Source organism: Pogona vitticeps, chromosome 2 (assembly GCF_051106095.1).
Source record: "Pogona vitticeps strain Pit_001003342236 chromosome 2, PviZW2.1, whole genome shotgun sequence".
Taxonomy (NCBI): domain Eukaryota; kingdom Metazoa; phylum Chordata; class Lepidosauria; order Squamata; family Agamidae; genus Pogona; species Pogona vitticeps.
Window position 1 is genome coordinate 61,659,498 of NC_135784.1, and position 20,349 is coordinate 61,679,846.

Consider the following 20,349-nt stretch of genomic DNA (forward strand, 5'->3'; position numbering starts at 1 on the left):
TCTTCGGGTCTTCTTGACAATGCGTCAGCAACACAGTTCACTGACCCTCTGACCACCTTCACTTCAAAGTCATAGTCTTGCAGGTTTAAAGCCCACCTCATAAGTTTACTATTGTGGGTTTTCATTGTCTTTAACCATTGCAGTGGTGAATGGTCAGTGCACAGAATAAAATGTCTTCCCCAGATGTAAGGCTTGGCCTTCTGGATCGCGTAGACTATGGCCAGGCACTCCTTTTCCACGGTTGCCAAATGTCTCTCACCTTTCTGGAGTTTTCTACTCAGGTAGGACACTGGATGCTGGTCACCATTCTCATCCTCCTGGCAAAGAACTGCTCCTACCCCGCTGTTAGACGCATCGGTGTAGATGATGAACTCCCGGTCGAAGTCTGGAGCACGCAGCACTGGATAGTTGATGAGGGCCTCCTTCAACCTCTGGAACGCCTCCTCACAGTCGCTGGTCCACGGGATGCGGTCATCAGTCTTCTTCCGCGTCAGATTGGTCAGCGGAGTCGCTATCTCGCTAAACCTCGGGATGAACTTTCTGTAGTAGCCCACCAACCCAAGAAATGATTTGACTTTTTTCTTGGTGTTGGGTCTAGGCCAATCACGAACGGCTTCTATTTTGGCCTCTAGGGGTTTTATCACTCCTCCCCCTACCATGTGACCCAAGTATTTTATTTCTGGGCTACCCAGCTGCAGTTTGTCCTCTTTGCAGAGCCTAGGCCAAAGCACTTCCTCCCCTGGGTCAAAGTGCCTCTCTCTGGCTTTGTGGTCATACCATGTTTTCTGTCTGACCTTCTGAGCTTGCAGGTTTTCTGCTGCTAGCTCTAGGTTTCTCTTTAGGTCATTCATCAAGGTGTCTATGTATGTCACAACGTCTTGTGGGTCATCCTGGGTGATCTGCTCCCAATTTTGTTTGATCAAATCGAGTGGCCCTTTCACCCTCCTCCCAAATAAAAGTTCAAACGGACTGAACCCGGTACTGGCTTGTGGCACTGATCGATAAGCAAACAAAAGGGATTGCAGCTTCTGGTCCCAATTGTTTGGATTCTCTGCCAAGTAAGCCCTAATCATGCGCATCAGAGTCCCATTGAACTTTTCCGTTAACCCATTACTTTCAGGGTGATAGGCAGTGGTTTCTTTGTGTTTAATTCCACAGATTTGCCATAACCGTTTCATGAGCTTCGATGTAAATGATGCTCCCAAATCTGTGATTATTTCTGAGGCAAATCCCATCCTGGACATATACCCCACCAAGGCATCTGCCACTGTGTTAGTTTCAATGTTAGTCAAGGGTATGGCTTCAGGGTACCTCGTGGCATGGTCCACAATGGTGAGAATGAACCTGTTCCCCCTCTTTGTGGCCTTGGGCAAAGGTCCCACAATATCCACCCCTATGCATTTGAACGGAGTGTCAATTACAGGCAAAGGGCACAACTTTGCTTTGGTCCTGTCGCGGTTATTCCCCTGCCTTTGACACACATCACATTGTTTACAGAACTCCCTGATCTGCTTCCCTATGTCAGGCCAGTAAAAATTCTGTGTGATTCTCTGCTGTGTTTTGTTCACCCCTAAGTGCGCAGCAAACATGTCAGAGTGCCCCCTTTGTAAGATCATGGGGCGATACTTTTCAGGTACTACTAGCTGACTTCTGATCCCATCTCCCCCTTTTGAGATATTCCTCAGGGACTCCCTATATAAAATTCCCTTTTTCTCTAGAAATCTCACTGGGGTTTCAGGTGTTAGCTGGGCGTCTGTCACCTGTTCAAAACACTTTTGGAGAGTGGCGTCTGCCTTTTGCTCTTGGCCAAATCGGCTGTCTGTGGTTAAGGTTTCCACCACAGCCTCGGAACTCCCCTCTGCTTCCGTCTCGGGCTCATCAGTACCCCCCTGAACTGTCCCCGTGGTGGCTTGTGAACGTGTAATCACTAGCACCCGTTTCACATGTTCAGCCAGGTCATTTCCCACGAGCACGGCTGCTGGCAGAGTCGATGAAATCGCTAGCCGCCAAACTCCCCTCCAGCCTTGAAAGCTCACAGGTACCTCAGCTACTGGCAGTGAGATCACCTGCCCCTCAATCCCTGCCACCTTTAGGCTCTCATTTGGGATTATATACTCCTTAGGAATAATGTCTGGATGGCACAGGGTCACCTGGGAACAAGTATCCCTCAGCCCCCTATACTGATGGTCAAGTATTCCTACGTCCACCCCTGCGGTCTCAAACAATTGCGAATCTGTCCTCACTAGTAAGCAGCGCTTGACCTCCACAAGAGGACCGTTTTCCCCAGCCTGATCAGCAGATGTAACTGTTCCAGATTGAGTAGCCATGGTAACAGGCTCCCTCAATGGCAAGGAGCTTTGCTCTGTCTGGACACAGAACACAGCTTTTGGCTTGGTTCCACTCAAATCATGAGGCAAATTTCCCTTTAGCTGCTTTAATTTCTCACACTCTGAGATTAGATGGCCCTTTCCTTGACAGAAATAACATTTTCTGCTGTATTTTGAGTCTTTCTCATCTGGTTTTGGTTTTCCCTCCAAAATCTGAGGTCTTTGTGGTTTCATGTCTGAGGGCTTCCCTTCACCATGGGCCCCTCCCACTTGCTGGTTTCTTCCTGGTCCCTGAGAGTACTTGCTGTAGGTCTCTTTAGGTTTACCCATCGATTTCCCCTCACCTAAGGGCTTTCTTATTTGGGAAATAAAATCTGCGATCTCGGCCGCTTCTGCCACAGATTTAGGTTTCCTCTCCCTCACATGGAACTTTAGTTCCCCATGCAGGACTGAATAAAACTGTTCCAGCGCTATCAGGTCTTTGAGCTGCTGGAAGGTCTCTGTCCCCTCCTGAGACAGCCATTTCTCTAGCAGCCTCACCAGTTGGGCCCCCACTTGGGTATAAGTCTGCTCTGGTTTCTTGGTGAGTGACCTGAATCTTTGCCTCAGCTGTTCCGCATTTATCCCATGTCTGGCAAACACCAGTTTTTTAAACTCTGCAAAATCTTTTAGCAGTTCCTCTGGCATCTCTGCATAGACTTCTGCCAGGCTGCCACTGATTAAAGATCGCATGATGGTCATCTTCTCAGTTTCCCTTACTGAGAAGTCCACAAACGCTCTTTCCACGAGGGAAAAGAACACCTCAGGGCAATCTCCCTTGTGGTATACAGGGAATTTCTTCAGGTCAGTTTTTGACAATTGGCCTCCCTCAGAATCCCTATTGTTATTATTGTTCTGATTCATCATTTCCAATTTTCTCAACTCAAACGCCATCCTTTCTTTTTCCAGAGCAATTTTCTCTCTCTCCCTCTCTATTTCAAATTGTCTTTGCCTCTCCCTTTCCTTTTGCTCCATTTCCCTCACCCTCAGTTCATGCTGTTGGGCTATGAGCATTTTTTTGAGTTCTGGGTTCTGTTCTCCCGTGCTGTCCTCCTGCACTGAGCCAAATTCATCCTCAGAACCTTGATCTACCTGGGGTTCCCTCGCTTCACCCATTTCTGCCATTTGGCTTCGAGTCAAGGGCATAATCCCCCCTCAGAACAGGCTGCTTTCAAAAGTCAAGCCTCAAAATAAAGCGACCACTTTTTTTTTCTCTTTTGCCTCAGAACCAGCCTTCTATAGATTGCTGCTGTTCTTCAGCACTAACTTGCAACTGCTGCCAGCCAGAGTCCAACCCCCCTCTGCTAGGCCTCTCAGCAGACAAGCTAGATCACTGTTATTTCACACAGCTTTGCCTCAGCTTTTTCCCGCCAAAACAGGTTGCCTCAGAGCTCCCTAATCTAGTCTCCCCAGTTGGCACGTTCTTCCACTAGCGCACCTCCCCGTGAGGTACGCCTAGAAGATTACCTACGCGCTCTCAGATTGTCCCTGACTAGACCCCCCTTGCTCTGGGCACACTTGCCAAGGCTTTGCTGGACCACTGGACAACTGGACCAGTCGTATCCCACACGCTGGACACCAATCAATGTGACAAACCCAGACCTACTGGGAGATACCACACTTTCACTAAGCTGCCACCAACCATTCCCTATAAGAAGTCACACAGACCAGGGATGGATTTTTAACAAAATAAAAGAACAAGGTTTATTTAAATAACACACAGGGAAAATAAAATGATCAAGTGAATAAGATACAGTAACGTGGCTTAGTCTCAATCATACATACACCAGTTTGGTTCACACAGAACACCTTTAAATAAAGCACAGACCCTGAACCTATCAGTTCTGGCTACCCATACAGACACCTGAACCTATCAGGTTGGTACTGACTGACACACAGTAGTACCCTGTCTGACACACAGACTCCCACACCAGCTTCTCTCAGCTCTCCTTTCTTGCTTCTCCTAACTTCTCCACACAAGCTCCACATATATATACAGTACAGCCCCTCCTCCTGATGTCCCGCCTTCCACTCCCCATAGGATGGAACTTTCCCTCCAAACCCATGACAGACAGGTAACATCAGTGCTGTATGTAACAGTGCCATCCTAATAAAGACCCGCTAGGGGTAGCGCATCTCCTCACACCGCCATACTATGCAGTTTGAAGAGCTGCCAAGTGCCTGTCTGGCTTTACAAAAATTGTTGTTTCAAACTCACAGATGAATTTGAAAGCACATTTGATTCTGTCCCCATGTATTTCTGTTTGCTGTTCTGCCCTTAATTTCAGTCTGCCTGGCACTACATATTCTCTTCCCCATTGCACCCACCCTGAAATCATTTTCGTGAGTCTCCACAAGGCCCAGCTTTGCCACTAGCCGAACTGAGAGAAGCTGCAGACAGCCCAGAGAAATCACCTCAAGTTTCGGGGGGGGGGGCTCAGCGCTATGTTAGAGGAGCCCGTCACTGTGCCCTCTGCCTCTTTCTTCTCCCATATCACCCTCATGCGAGCAAGCGTCTGGAGGAAGGGCTACAAATGAAGGAACACAATGGGGAGATACACCAGCTGCACTGTTGTGAACCCCTGCAATATTTGAAGGGTGCAGTGACAGCAATGTCAGAGTGCCTTTTGTGTCCCACCTTAATCAACGGTAAATTATTTCTCATGGATATGAATTCATTAAAGTGTATAACAGGCCACAAGCTTTCTGCTCCATGTTTTGCAGCTCTGATATACTCTACTGATAAGAGCTGCTCATGTAAAAACCATCAGATTTCTATATGACCATTCCAACTCTCATCCTTCCTCCTTTTTAAGGGCACAGTGCCCTGCAAGATTCATTCTACTACTCCATTCCTTGGCTTCTATATAAACAAGTTGACTGTTTCCCACAACAAGAATTCTGGGATTGTCAGAAACCTTGAGAACAATTCCTTCCAAAGTCCCTAAGCAGTATAGCATGCATGAGCAGCAGTAAAAAAAATACTAGAACTATGTGAGATACCTATCCCACAGTTTCCAGTATCCCCAGACACTGGGACACATGCACATCATACAATCCAGAGACTAAACCAGTTTTCAAGCTGCAATTTTAATCTGCCCTGCTGCATCTTTATTGTTCCATATGTTTACTGATTTGGTAGTATTTGGGGGATATTTTAGTATGTGAGCCATTGTAGGAAACTGCTGGTTAAAGGGCACATACATTTCTAAAATAAATAAATCCTGAGTTTATTAATGACTAATAATGAGTACTTTCTTCCTAGTGTTCCTCACCTTCAAATTATAAAGGAAAGAATGAAACATTAGAAAGAATTTAGTGAGAGTACACATTGTCTGACAGTGGAACAAATTGCCTCAGAGAGTGGAGGATTGTCCTACAACAGAGACTGAGTGGTTCCTAATGAGAAATACTCTCATTGTTTGATTCCCTTCATTCGAAACGCTAGAATAGATGGAGTACCTTCCAATTCTATGATGCAATGATTTAAGAAAACAATGGAAGTTTATATATCCATAAAGTGCTCCCAGCATGCCAATGTGACAGAGAGCAAGGGCAGTTTGGTCTAGGTTCTTAACTGGGCTTGCAAGTTTTACTATTTTTATTTCAAAACTGGTTGGAGAAAGTAGACCAAAGTGAAGATATTAAAGATCACAATTCTAAGTGGACGGGACAGGGGTTGTGCCAGACCCATGGCATTTGATCTCCAAATCCAAATCCACCTCCACTACCACTGAAGACGCTGCCACCATGACTACATATGTTTTGTAGAGTTCACTTAAGAATTGTGAATGAGCAATACAACTATGTCCATTTTCTGCAACTTGGGATCTGTCCTAGAAATATTAACTTTGACCATGTGAAGCTGCCTATTTCACTTGAGTCTGAAAAGTATTTTATATATTGCTCTTCTATTCTCATCACAAGGAGCAGAAATAGTCTCCCAGTGACTGTTTATATTTTATATTGTCTGAAAAGGAACCTAGCTATAGTTCATAAAACAAAGCAGGCTCCTCAACCAGCCCAGCCTTGCCACAGACATAACACAATGGAACAGGCAATAAAGCTCCTGTGTTTGTCTTAGCAACAGCCTATGGGAAATGCTTCCCTCAGGATAGCCAGGCAGATTTCCCTCTGTTGAGAAAGAGCATATTCAGTCTTATAACTCTGGCTCACTCTCACAGTCCCCCTAGGGAAACACTTTGCTTCTAATTGCACTCAAAACCCGACACTCCAGTTGTGCTTGGTACACACCTATGAACTGGGAAAGTCCTTTTACTGGCAAGATAAAACTGCTGACTGTATGTGCAGCTTGTGTAAATGACAGGATCATTGAGCTTCTGAAACTGAAAGAGGAATAGCAGAAATCGGAGTTCTGGGTATAGCTGGAAAAGTTAGGTTACTTACCTGTAACTTTGGTTCTTCTAGTGGTATTCTGTGAACTCAAACAATTGGGTTATCCTGCGCCTGCTCAGGAATGTCCGGAAGATTCTAGAGCTTAAGAAAAAAGAGTCAATTAGCTCCCCTCCCCCCGCAGAGTATATAAGCCCTGCCTCCTCCATCTTCCTTTCAGTTCCCCAAATCCACCATTACCGTAAATTAGATAAGCATGGTATCATAGAACGGTACTGTGACGGATAGAGGGGAGGAAGGGAGGGATGTGTGAACTCACAGAGTACCACTAGAAGAACCAAAGTTACAGGTAAGTAACCTAACTTTCTTCGTAGTGGTCTCTGTGAATGCACACAAATGGGTGAATAGCAAGCTGTACTCACCGGCATGAGGGCCGTCACAATATCATGGATGACAGTATTGCCCGTCCAAACAGCGCATCATTTTTGGCTCTGACATCCAGTCGGTAGTGTCTGGCAAACGTTAGAGGGGTAGCTCAGGTGGCTGCTTTGCAAATGTTCTGCAGTTGGACACCTTTGAATAGGGCTGTCGAGGTGGAAACCGCTCTGGTGGAATGTGCCTTTAAGCCCTCTGGAAGGGGTTTCTTGGCCAGCTGGTAAGCCAGGTGAATGAGCTGAACAATCCACCGTGATACTGATTGAGAGGAAGCAGGAGCACCTTTGCGTGGTCTGTGGTAGCATAAGAAGAGACGCGGAGAACGCTGGATGGAGTTGGTGCAGTGTAGATAGAAGGCAAGGGCCCGTCTAACATCGAGAGAGTGTAGTTTACGCTTCAGCGGTGTGATTGGTGACGGGAAAAAGGTTGGAAGCACAATGGGCTGATTGACATGGAATTCTGACACCACCTTTGGGAGGAAGGAAATGTCCATGCATAAGGTAACTCCATCTGGGTGCATCTGTAGGCACAGAGGGTCCGACCTAGGGGCAGCAATCTCACTTCCTCGTCTGGCTGAAGTAATGGCTACTAGGAATGCCATTTTCCAGGAAAGAGGTTTTTCAGAGCATGTAGCCATTGGTTCGAATGGAGGTTTAGTAATGGCCTCTAAGACCAGTGGAAGGGACCATTGGGGTGCAATGGTTTGAGAGGGTGGTCGTATGTTTTAAAAATATTTTGAGTGTAGGGTCAGAAAAAAGCCTCGCGGAGTATGACCGAGGAGGTTGGTGTTCTACAATCACTGAAATGTAGACTTTAAGTGTGGAGTGAGGAAGTCCCATATTGAAGAGATGCAGCAAAAAGGTAAGTACCGTGCGTAAAGAGGTTGGTACAGTGGTCAAGCCTTCAGATTGGGCAAACTTGGTAAAGGCTTTCCATTTGCCTTCATATAAGCGTGAAGTAGATGGCTTTCGTGCATGGTCTAGCACCTTGCGGAAGCGGGGGTTATCCTCCACGCCGTCAGGCGAAGGGACCAAACATCGGGATGGAGGAGAGCTCCATTGTTCTATGACAGGAGGGACGGTATCTGAGGCAAGGCGTACACTTCTTGTGCTATTTCTGATAGGTGAGCGAACCACGGTTGCCTCAGCAACCAAGGAGTGATGAGGATCGTGTCTGTACCAGCTGCATTATCCTGGTCACAGTCCTGAGAACCAGCGGTATTGGAGGGAACAGGTACGTCAGTTCCCCTGACCATGGTATAAGGAAGGCGTCTCCCAGGGAGGCGGCATCCATGCCTGCCCTGGAACAGTATCAGGCACACTTGGTGTTGAGATGGGACGCAAAAAGTTCCAGGGTGGGCTGTCCCCATCGTTTGCAAATGTCGAGGAAGACGTCTGGTCTAACGTCCATTCGTACATCATGGTATGTAGCCTGCTCAGATGGTCCACCAGAGAATTGTCCCTGGAAGCGATGTGGATCACCTGCAGGAAGATGTCGTGGGAACGACACCATCTCCAAAACTTGATGGTCAGCTGGAGGAGACGAGCTGATCGCGTTCCTCCTTGTCTGTTGATATAGTGCATCACAGTGGTATTGTCCGTTACCAGTTGCACTGCCTGACCCCGGATGCAAAGCAGGAAGGATTGAAAAGCCTTCATGACAGCTAGCAATTCTAGCTGATTGATGTGCAAGGTCTTTTGGGTTGGGGTCCAAAGGCCGTGAACACGGAGGTCCTGGCAGTGCGCGCCCCAGCCTGAGGGGCTGCCGTCGGTGACGACCTGTATGGACAGGTAAGGGGAGTGGAACGGTCTTCCCCATGACAGGTTGCTGGATCTGGACCACCAGCCGAGATGCTGTGCGACATGAGGGGGAATTCTCAACCTCTTGGACTGTGGGTCTGTCATGGGATCAAACTGAGTGATGAACCACAATTGAAGGGGTCTGAATTCGAGTACCACCACAGCAGTGGATGCCATTTAGTCCGCGAACGTGTTGGATGTAGTGCGTTGTAAGTATAGCACACGGTTTGAGCTTGCTCACAACTGTTTTGATCTTTCAAATTTGTTGTGATGGTAGAAAGGCCCTTCTGCGAACGGTGTCCAAGGTTGCTCCTATGTAGGAGACTACTTGAGAAGGTATGAGGTTGGACTTTTTTGCATTGATTTTTAGGCCTAATTTTTCCAGGGTGGACAGGGTGAATCTCGTGGCTGAGAGCGCTTCGTGATAGAATCAGGCCACCAGAAGCCAGTTGTCGATGTAAGGAAAGATTTTTATCCTTTGGGTTCGTAGGTACGCGACGACTGGTGCCATGCATTTTGTGAATGTCCTGGGGGCCGTTGAAAGCCCGAACGGTAAGGCAGTGAATTGGAAGGTATCGTGGTGGAACCAAAACTGAAGGAATTTTTGGTGAGACGGGTGGATGGAGATATGAAAATGCGCGTCCTGCAAATCGATGGTGATGAACCAGTTTTCCTGAGACAAGAGGGGAAGAATGGAGTCAAGGGTGAGCATATGGAATTTCTTATGGAGTATGTACCAGTTGAGGTCTCTTAAGTCCATGATGGGCCTTATGCCCCTGTCATTCTTGGGGACCACAAAATAGTGTGAGAAAAACCCATCGGTACTGTCAGATGGAATTTGGATTATGGCCTCTTTGGATAATAGAGATGAGATTTCCAAATGCAGTGGCATGGAAAAAGGAGTAGGTCTAAATGAATTTGGCGGAGGGAGGCAGAAAAATTCTATCCTGTATCCATGTTGAATGATACTAAGGAGCCACTTATCAGTAGTGATGTTTTTCCATTCTTGTAGGAATGGAGGCAATCTTGTATATGAGGGAGATTCATGAGAATTGCTTACCCTTATGCTGGGTCTTGCGAAAGGACTGCTTAGGGCTACGAAAGCATTGTCGCTTGAACAACGGCGTAGGAGGCTGCTGAGTTTGGTAAGTGCGGTCCTGCTGCTGGTTACTGTACCAAGAGGACTGGTACTGAGTAGATAGCTTTTTGTAGGATAGCTTGTGGTACATATACGGTTGGTATGGTACGCAGGCTTTCACTGTCTTTCTCATCTTATGGATATTGTCCATAGTCTCATCAGTTTTAGAGTTGAACAACCCTACTACATTGAAGGCAAGTTCCTCGATTTTGGTCTTGGTGTCTTCAAGGATGTTGGCTGTTCTAAGCCAGGCGTGGCGTCTAACAACAATGGCAGTCAGCATGGATTTGGAAGCAACGTCAGCTGTGTGTTTTGCAGCAAATTGCTGTTGCCTGGTAAGGGTGTTAGCCTCTTTATAAACGTTAAGGGCTTCTGCTTAAGAGGGATCAGGTAATGATTGCAGCACTGGAACTATCTTGTCCCACAAGTGCTTCTGATATGCGCCCATGGCGGCCTGGTAGTTAGCAGTTTTAATCAACATTGCGGCAAACGAATACAGCTTTTTCCCAAAAGTATCTCAACCACAATGGAATTGGGTGAAGGATGCTTGGCCAGAAAGTCAGAGTCCGAACAATGAGTCTTATAATGGTGCTCGATCTTGCGTGTCACCTGTACCAATGTAGGAGGTTTATCCCAAGAAGATTTTACCAGTTCAAACAGAGCAGGAATGAGACTGAGGCTAGGAGGAGAGATTTTATCCTGCTCCATATCGTGGAAAACAAGGTCCCGTTCTTGTTGAGGGATTTGTGCATCGAGCTGCAGAGTTTTCGCCATTCACATAATAAGCTGTGCATAGGATGAGAAGTCCTCTGACGAGGGCTGAGATGACGAGCCTTGGGCAGCAGTGTCAGGGGCATCAGAGTCGGTGGACACCATAGATGGATTAGACGACTGCGAGGCAATCGAAGGAGAACGCCTTGGTACTGTGTCTTTCCACATCCGATTGGGTGGACTGGGAGAAGGGCACAGTATTGCGGGCATCAGGACCGAAGTAGAGCGTCGTGGCTCGAACCAAAGGGTGTCCGCCACTGTACTTAGCACGCTTGGGAAGTGCTGTAGGTACCGTGGGAAATTGCCTCTTGCGAGATGGTGCTTGAGGCGTAGAAAAGTCCTGTTGAGTATGTGGCTGACACGGGATAGAGGGAGCCACAGTATGGTGCCACAGTACCTGTGCCTGAGGCTCCGGCTGGTAAGCGTAGCCTTGGTATGGATACGGATGGAATGGAGCATAAAAAGGGTGGCCAAACTGTGGTGGTCCTTGCGGACGGTACCCATCGCCTCCATCCCGAGGCTGGTACGGAGCGATATTTTTGCGCTTTGCGGTGCGCTTCCTAGGAGTTTCATGATCAGACTCCTGTTCAGATGGAGACTCGGTATCAGCCCGCCCTGAGTATCGAGGGCTTGGATGGGCAACGGCCCGGCTGGCATCTGGCTCAGCCTCAAATCGGCCCGAGTTTGGCAACATGCACATATTGTCCTGAGCCATCTGGGCTAAAGGAATGTGCTCCTCTGCATCAGAGAGTCCAATTGCTTCCCTCGAAGACTCCTCGAGCAATATTGAAGGAGCGGGAGGAGGTACAATAGGCAACTTAGTCGGTTTCTCCGCTCTCTTAGGCTTATCGGTGGCCTTCTTTTTTGCAGGGCGAGAAGGCAGTTTGGCTTTTGGAGGTTTGGAAGCGTCCTTAGCGTTAACCAGCACAGAGATGGTAAGCAGTGGTTGGTCTGCCGGACAGTTTTGTTTAGAGGCTTCAGCACGCGGTAGGGACAGTGCTGTGAGGGAGACGTTTTCCATATTTGGAGACAGAGTCTTTTCATAAAGGAAAGACCGAAGCCTTTGGCACCTTAGCTTAATCGCTTGCTTTGAAAAACCTTTGCAAGCAATGCAAGACTGATCTTGATGTGATTCTCCAAGACAAAACAAGCATTTATCGTGTCCATCTGATAAGGGAATTTTCTGGGAGCAGATGACACACTGCTTGAAGCCCTGAGGGGCCATAAAAAGAAAAAAGGGGGGATCCGTTGATCGGGGGGAAACGCAACAGAACACAAACAAGTAAGTGAAAAATAGCAAGTTCTGTCTAATAACCGTTAACAGTAAAATAAAGTAAATAAATAAGTAAGAAAAAGGGTAGCTAGCTAGCTAAGTACTTAACGGTCAATAGCTCTGCTCTCCCTACGTCCTACAGGAACGGTGGAAAACGAGGAACTGAAAGGAAGATGGAGGAGGCGGGTCTTATATACCCCGCGGGAGTGGGAGCTAATTGACCCTTTTTTCTTAAGCTCTAGAATCTTCCGGACATTCCTGCGCAGGCACAGGATAACCCATTTGTGTGCATTCACAGAGACCACTACGAAGAACCACTATTGGCTAATGTTCTCTCCTCATGGGATAGCATTTTGTGATGCTATTAGAGCATGACAGAGGGGCTTAGAAGACACTTCACACTGTCTGTTTTCTTGAATCTTGATCATGTGAGCAGCCTACAAGGTGGCTGGGTTCCTTGTTACCAGCAAGACTTACTTCTTGGTAAGGGGCTGCACAATCACCTGCTTTCCTCCTTCTGCGTGCCATGTCCTGCCACAGTGGCAATAGCAAAAAGCAAACTCAGGCCAGAAGCAGCAACCAATATTGTTATTTGAAAAGTCAGTGGTCACCATGAACCTGATCCCTCTCTTCCCCTTAGACCAGTGGTTCCCAACCTCAAATAACCCAGGTGTTCCTGGACTGGAACTCCCAGAAGCCCCAGGCAGCACAGCTGGTGGTGAAGGCTTCTGGGAACTGCAGTCCAAGAACACCGGAGTTACCCAAGGTTAGGAACCATTGCCTTAGACTATCCTCATGAAAAATTACCCAGAGAAGAATGTTCAAAAAAGCTCTAAGCATGCTAAAAATTAATGAATTCCCTATGTCTCCAGCAAAATAAACGTATCAAAGAGAAATCATTCCAGAGTTCATTCTATCCCAAAACTTCTCAGTGCTTGATAATTATAACTATGTGCCATCAAGTCGATTCTAACTTATGGTGCCCCTTGCCAGGACTTCCTGAGAATAAAGCATCCAAAGAGGCTTAGTAGACCCTTCTTCTAGTGGCACTCCAGGACTATGTAACTTACCCATGACTACAAAGGCTGGCTATTCTCCCAGGCAGTACAAGGAGGGGAATGAACTCCAGCCTCCAGCCCACTGAGCTATCCAGCCAGCTTCAAGGTCTAGTGTCAACCTCTTTTTCTTCATAGCCAAAGCCAAAAACTCCAACCACCAACATGAGATTGTAAAAAGAACCGTGATGGATGAGAATAAAGACTTAGTACTACATATTCACATTAGGAAGTCTACATGCATGACATCCTTCCCATCATTTTCCTTCACAACTGGTATACACAACCTAACTACCTTTGATACTGTAATTAACACATAACCATCATGACCAGTAAGTCCTGATAGCCTTATTCTCCATAAATTTGTGCAATTCCCTTTTAAAACTGTTTAAACTGATGACAATCATTGCATGTTGTGTGAGCAAATTCCATCATCTAACTAGATACTATGTTAAAAAATGCTGTTACAACTATCTTGTATCAACATTCATGTATCAACATTCAGCTTCAATGGATAACTATAGGATCTTTGTACAGTGGGGTCTCTACTTAAGAACGTCCCTACTTAAGAACAATCCAACTTAAGAACAGCTCCATTTGCTAAATTTTGCTTCTACTTGAGAACAGAAATCCAAGATAAGAACAGTAAAAAAAACCTTTCCTGCTCTTTTTTTAACCTTAGGTCATCTTAGATTTAAAAAAATTCTCCCCCTAGTGGTAGAGTACGTATTAACCAGCTTTGCATTAGTTCCTATGGGAACTAATGCTTCAATGTACGAACGCACCTCTACATAACAAAAAAACAGCCAGAACGGATTAATTGGTTTTCGGTCCATTCCTATGGGAAATTTTGCTTCAACTTAAGAATGTTTCAACTTAAGAACACCATTCCAAAACCAATTAAGTTCTTAAGTAGAGGTTCCACTGTAGTTTCTATGGACGGAAAAGAGCAGATACGGATTAAATGGTTTTCAATGCATTCCTATGGGAAATGCAGATTCAACATAAGAACTTTTCAACTTGAGAACCACCTTCCAATACGGATTAAGTTCTTAAATAGAGACCCCACTGTATCGCAAGACAGGAACAAAACAATGCCCTACCCTACTGTCTCTGTACCATGTGTAATTGAACACACTTTTACCATACACCCCATTCCTCGCATTTTTCTAAGCTAGACATCCCCAAACATTGTAACCTTTCTTAATATGGAAGTTATTCCAGCTCCTAATCTATTTCAGCTGCTCTCATAGACACCATTCCCCCTCCTCCAGGTGCATTAACCAAACTATATACAATATTCCAGGTATGTGGCACATCTTATGGATAAAGGAAGTATAATAGCATTTTTTCCTTTTTTTTCTAATGTGTCTAATATAGAATTTGCCTCTTTTTAAAATGCTCTCTATACAACAATGTAAGTGTATATGTGAGTTTAGGATTCTCCTCCATTCTCAGAGTACATCGTTTCACACTTTCTTATACTGAACCCCAACGGCCATATTAACTATTATTATCCAATTTTGGAGAGACCTGCTTGGAACTCTTTGTATTTAGTGTCATCTACAATTGCAGCCTCCTCACTGCTCATCCCTCTTTCCACATCATTTATGAAAAATGTTAAAAAGAACTGTCATCAGTATCAGTACCTTTCAAGTGGATAAAAATAAGACAGATTTAAATCACAATTTAAATGCAAAACATTTTTTATTTAAATCATCAAAAACATCAGATTTTTAAAATATATATATATAAATTGTGACTAAAATCAATTTAAGTCAAATCTACCCTGTTTTGAGAGACCACAAAGTTTACATTTTTCCACTGTGAGAACTGATACACTTATTCAAACTGACTGCTTTCTGTCCTTTTAATCAGTTAATGGGCAGTAATTACTAAAGTAAAGTAAAAATTAAAGTAAAGATTTCTCTTTTTCCCATTAGTGTGAAGATTTCTCGGGGATCTTTTTGTGAAGAAGACTTTTGGACATCCTAGTTCTAAGAAAAAAAATGTTTTAAAAGCCTACCAGCTAACCCCGTCCACATGTCTTGTGTCATGTGCTTTCCTTGACTGACGTGGACTGGTCAGTCTTCAAGTGAAACAACTCCCACCACCCCCAAATGGTAGCACCAGCTGGAAGCGGCATGTATATCCCTGCTGAAGCCTTGGATTTATCAGAGCTGAAAAGAAGGATTGAAAGAAAGGATAAAGGAAGAGAAACTACTTACAGAGTTAATGCAGCCCAGCTCCTTGTTCAAAAGCCAAGGCAAGGAAAGCTTCCCCTCCCCACGGTAGCAAGACTGAATGCGCTCCTTGATCTTGTCTTTGATCTTCTTCAGTGTGAAGAGGCAAAGGACTGACTCCTTCGGTGGTTTGACCCTGTTCTTCTGGCCCTGAGAGAAGACTGTGAATAGGATATCCTCGTGCTCAGAAATGCCCAGTTGCCTAGCCAGTGCCTTCCCAGGCTTACTGAGGTAAGCATCCTGAATCAGGCGGTACTCCATGTTATCTCGAACACAACCAATAGGAAATTCCACATAGGAATAGAACTTGGGGTCATCCACACACAGCCGAACAACCTTGGAAGTGAAAAACTGTTCCCCTGTAGAGTCAGGTGAGGTAAGCTGGGTGTCCAGTTGCAAAGTAAGGTAGTAGACAAACTGCTCACTGCTGAAGCTATAGATGTAGTAGATATCAAACGTGGGGAATTTAGAGAGGGTGTCGGATGGTATTTTGAGCTGAGAGGAGACAAACTCGTCCTGGTAAACAAAGCCAAACATCTCTGCATTTTCTTCACTGTCCATCAGCTTGCGGCTGGAAAGGGTAGGGAAGTACTCAGACTTGCCATCGATGGGTGTTCCAATGAAGAGCTTGTTTTGCCCATTCTGCACTTCAATGATGACACCCGACATCGTTCCTGACTCATTGACGCTGGAGAGGTAGTGCTCCTTGCGGTGATGGGGCTCACCCAGCTTGAAGAGGTCATCCAAACGCAAGAACTGGCAGATGCCCTGAGAAGCACTGCCACAGGCTATCAGCCGGTTTCCAGAATAATCCACCAGCAGCAACTTGTTGACGTTGTTGGTGCTGACCAGGCCATGTGGACAAGACTGCACACTAGGAGGTGGGTAGCACTTCTCATTGTCATCCACTGGTCCTGTCACATGAGTGCGCATCAATGTGAGATTGTTAGCAAGCTTATAGATCCTGTTGACAGCACCCACATATACTTCCCCAGTTTTGTTATGGACGACCAAGTGCGTCAAACTCCAGTCCGTGACCTGGAAAGTCCTAAAGGGAGAGGAGGACTTCGGAGTACTTTCTATCAGTGGCAGCCAAGCACTTCCCAGAAGCAGCAGGGTCCAGATGTTGACTGACAGATGGTGCTTTAGCCTCAGGAGCCACATGGCAGAAGAGTTATGTCCAGCAAAGACTGTGCATTAACCTAACCACAAAATAAATAAAAGCAAACCAAAGGAAGTGGCAGTAGAGGTGGGTTTCGGTGATCTAATGTCTCCTTGTCTTCCACCACATTCACGACATGATGAATACAGGCATCCTCCTCAACCCTAGAATGAAATACAAAAGAAGCAGGGTTAGTCAAGCACTTGTGCCACTTAGAACATAACAGCACAACAGAATGTCCAAGTTACAAATATCTCTGGAATGCAAGTGGTTCAGATTTCTGAAATATTCAGCTGTCTGGGAGAAGTACTGCATCAAGCTTATTAATCATACTACCTTCTTCCCATTCAAGTACCCAGAATTTCTGAGTTCACCACAGAAAACAGATGCTAATTTTTCTGACATCGGGGGTTGGTTGGTTGTTTTACCATTATTATAAGAGAAAAACAATAAAAATTTCCCCAAAGTTCTGTATTTTTGTGGATACATTAGAGTTAGAAGTTTAAAGCTTCAACTTATAATATACAGGAAACAGCATTACACCTTCTGAGCAAAAAAAAAAAAAAAAAAAAAAAAAAAAAGGAAAAGGAAAAAGGAAAAAAAAATGAAAAAGGACATCACTGAAGATCTGGAAATAGGTTAAAATTACATCAATGACAGGGATTAGACCTTTCACAACCCCTATTTTAGTACTTTCCAATTGTACCTGGAAGATATGTATTCCTAAATTTCTACGCTATCTAACACAAGATATATATATTACAGTGTTTTCTCAGACAGGGCCGTTGATTGATATTTGATGAAAACTATCTCTGGTGCTGTTCTTTATTTATCTTTCATAATTTTTCCATGAGAATAGCAAACAAGATTTCTTTATAAAAGAATGATGGAATATCTCCTTACATGTTTATGTGAGAGAATAACGGGGGAAATCTATGAAATCTTATCTATTCTTAACAAAAGTCCAGCTGCTTTTAAAAAAATGTAAATGACCTTCAAGTATTGATCATAAAGTGCAATCCTATGCATGGCTATAAGGAAACAATTCCAACTATATTCAGTAGGAACAAATGTATCTAATGTGCAACCTTAGACATTGTGTGAGAGTTTGAGACCTTAGTGGGATGTGTCATGGCCTGCACATCACAGAAGCAAGGATTAGGTTTCAAGAAGATCTTCCTGTTCTCACTAATGTTTCTTGGCTCATACCACAATTACATCTCCAATGTAATTCACTAAGAGCCTGCCAATATTTCTGCCTTTCCTGACAAGCTACAAAAGATGGTTCTTTCAGGCGTTGAGGTTTTGCCTTCCCCCAGGCAGCTGAGTAATCCTACTCTTCTTTATTCTTTTAACACTAGATGGCTGTGAGGCTCATCAGAAGCATCCCGCACACCTCAAAGCCACAGAGTCAGGCTTCCTGGCAAAAGACAGAAACCGAAAAACACATCACCTCAGCTACCATTATGAGCACTCAAGAGTGTTGCACCATTTTTCTTGATCTGCACCAAAGGCACACTTGCGTATGCCCTGGCTGGTTGCCACATACGTATATTCTGGAGAAGCTCTTGGCTACGCAAGGCCTCACCTGTACAACAAGGTGGGCAACTTGCAGCCTTTCATATACTAATGCACTGCAGCTCCCATGATTTGACTCTGCTGGTTACATTGGCTAAGGCTAGACACTGCAATTCAGCAACAACTAGAAGGCTACTCCTGCTGTAAAGATTTACAGCCAATTACTTTGGCAATGCTTTCAAGAACTAGTCTATGAACTTGTGAGGAAATTGTGAAATCCAACTGATCTTCATAAAGGTCAGATCCTAAAACGCTGCCTGAATTCTGGAAAAACACCCATGTTTTGAATAGCATTAAGCCATCTTGTTTCTTGGAAATGTAACTGGAGATGGTTACATGTGAAGTACTGAACAAAACACAGACCGTGAATGATCTGTCTGCTATTCACGAACAAAGCACACACACAAAAAAGGTCTAAAACAAGGAGCTTGGGGTCACCTTCGTTGGCTACAGCTATACTGAGGAGTGAGCTTATAAAGCAGCAAGCAATAGCTCCCACTTGTAAAGCTTCCATACACAGAAAGCAAAAGGCCACTCTACTAAGGCCAGTTCTACCCCAAAATGTATTTAATTCTTGCTGTCATGGTGAGGGGAGGGAGTTCAAAACCCTGCTCCCATCATGGGACAGTTGAAGGGAGAGGGGAATGCCATAGAAGGGTGGGGGGGGGAACCCGCTTCAGGGGTTTTTCCTCCTCACACTACCAGCAAACTCACACACTGCAGTGAAAGCACTCATTGCTTTTCACCATTTACCTAATTGGACTTTAATGTGCTGAGTGGTTGGTCATTAATGAGATTTTACTTTTTATAAAGACTGAAAGAGAACACACAGAGAGAGGCCATCACAAATGAAGAGAGAAATAAATGGTGACAATTTGGAAAGAGGGAGAGCGGCTGGTGAAGGAGACATTAGTAGAACTGTGGGACTCAACCTCTCGTTCTGGCACAGATTCACCATGATAATCCAAATGATTCACCTCCTCTCTGTGCTTCCGCCTTCCTTTGTAAAACAGCAACAAAACAGTTCTTCAGACCCACAAAAACACTCTAGCAATCCCTGCATGACCTAGAATCCCAAAGACATGACCATCTATCTCAGGGGTCTCAAACATGGGAATCGGGGGCCATTTGTGGCCCGCCGGATGATAGTTTGTGGCCCCTGCCTTGCCTGCCCCCCCAAGCGCCCACACATCCTCTGCTGTCAAGTCAAAACAAAGCCTAGCCTCGCTTGCCAGCTCTCTCTCAAGACAGCGCCTCTTGCACCCTCCATCCGGAACTGCAGCCTGCCACCCAGCCCGCCTGTCTGCCAGATGGCAGGCTGCAGTTCCAGATGGAGGATGCAGGAGGCGCTGTCTTGGGGGAGAGCTGGCGAGTGAGGCGCGCTGCCGGCCCTTTTCCCCCAGCATCTAAGCCACCACCGAGTGATGCCTGAGAGCGGAGCTCGCTCCCGGCCCATCCTCGAAGAGCGCCTCCAAGCCGCCAACAGCCGCTGCCGCCTCTTCCAGGGAAGCGGCTCTCTGGCTCTCTTTCTCTCTTGGCACCCCCAGCACCAGCCCGGCCAGAGGTCGCCTCAGCGCCCGGCAGTGCTTCCTCCTCCTCCTCCTCCTCCTCTTCGTCCTGCTTCAGCTGCTTGGGCTCGCCTCACAAAGTTTGCTCCTCTGTCATGATGGGGGTAGCCGCTGCTGCTGAGTGCGCCTTTTTTGAGGGGGGCCCTCAGAGGAAGGTTGCCAGACCACCATGTGTGTGTCTTTGTGTGCGCGCTTGTGTGTGCACCTGCAGGGGGCCTACCCCATTCTGTTTAATTCCACGGGTACTAGTGGGGGCTTTTCTCCTTTGGCAAGGAGAATTCTGTGAGGGTCTTTTAAAAATTTAATGTCATGCCCTCCCCCCTCCCCGGCTAGGCGATTGCCGGGGCGCCCTTCCTTCTCCGCTTCTTTGTCCTGCTGCTGCTGGTGGTGGTGGTAGTGAAGAAGGAGCTGGAGGGGTACATGGCAGGCAATGAGGCTGGAAGGGTACATGGCAGGCGATTTCGGTAAAGGAACGGTGTCAATGGTTTCCGAGCTCTGTCAAGTACAGTGGTGCCTCACACAACGATGTTAATTGGTTCCAAAAAAATCAACGTTGTGTGAAACATCGTTCTGTGAAACACCATTTCCCATAGGAATGCATTGAAAAC

The 20,349-nt window shown here is 45.9% G+C and overlaps 2 protein-coding genes across 9 annotated transcripts in view; both read right to left on the reverse strand.

Moving 5' to 3' along the window:
• Positions 1-15,412, reverse strand: part of LOC144586685 (uncharacterized) — a 31,748-nt gene extending 16,336 nt beyond the window's left edge. Inside the window, exon 1 of the mRNA XM_078385250.1 lies at positions 4,470-15,412. Within this exon, the coding sequence (XP_078241376.1) occupies positions 10,975-12,087 (1,113 nt within the window). The 5' untranslated portion in view covers positions 12,088-15,412 and the 3' untranslated portion in view covers positions 4,470-10,974. The remainder of the gene's footprint in view (positions 1-4,469) is intronic.
• The window catches only part of PLXNA1 (plexin A1), a 389,988-nt gene that overhangs the window by 315,220 nt on the left and 54,419 nt on the right, over positions 1-20,349 (reverse strand). For all 8 annotated transcript variants that reach the window (XM_072989530.2, XM_020801318.3, XM_078385248.1 and 5 more), the window contains one exon: positions 15,419-16,759. In XM_072989530.2, the coding sequence (XP_072845631.1) occupies positions 15,419-16,597 (1,179 nt within the window). In that variant the 5' untranslated portion in view covers positions 16,598-16,759. The remainder of the gene's footprint in view (positions 1-15,418; positions 16,760-20,349) is intronic.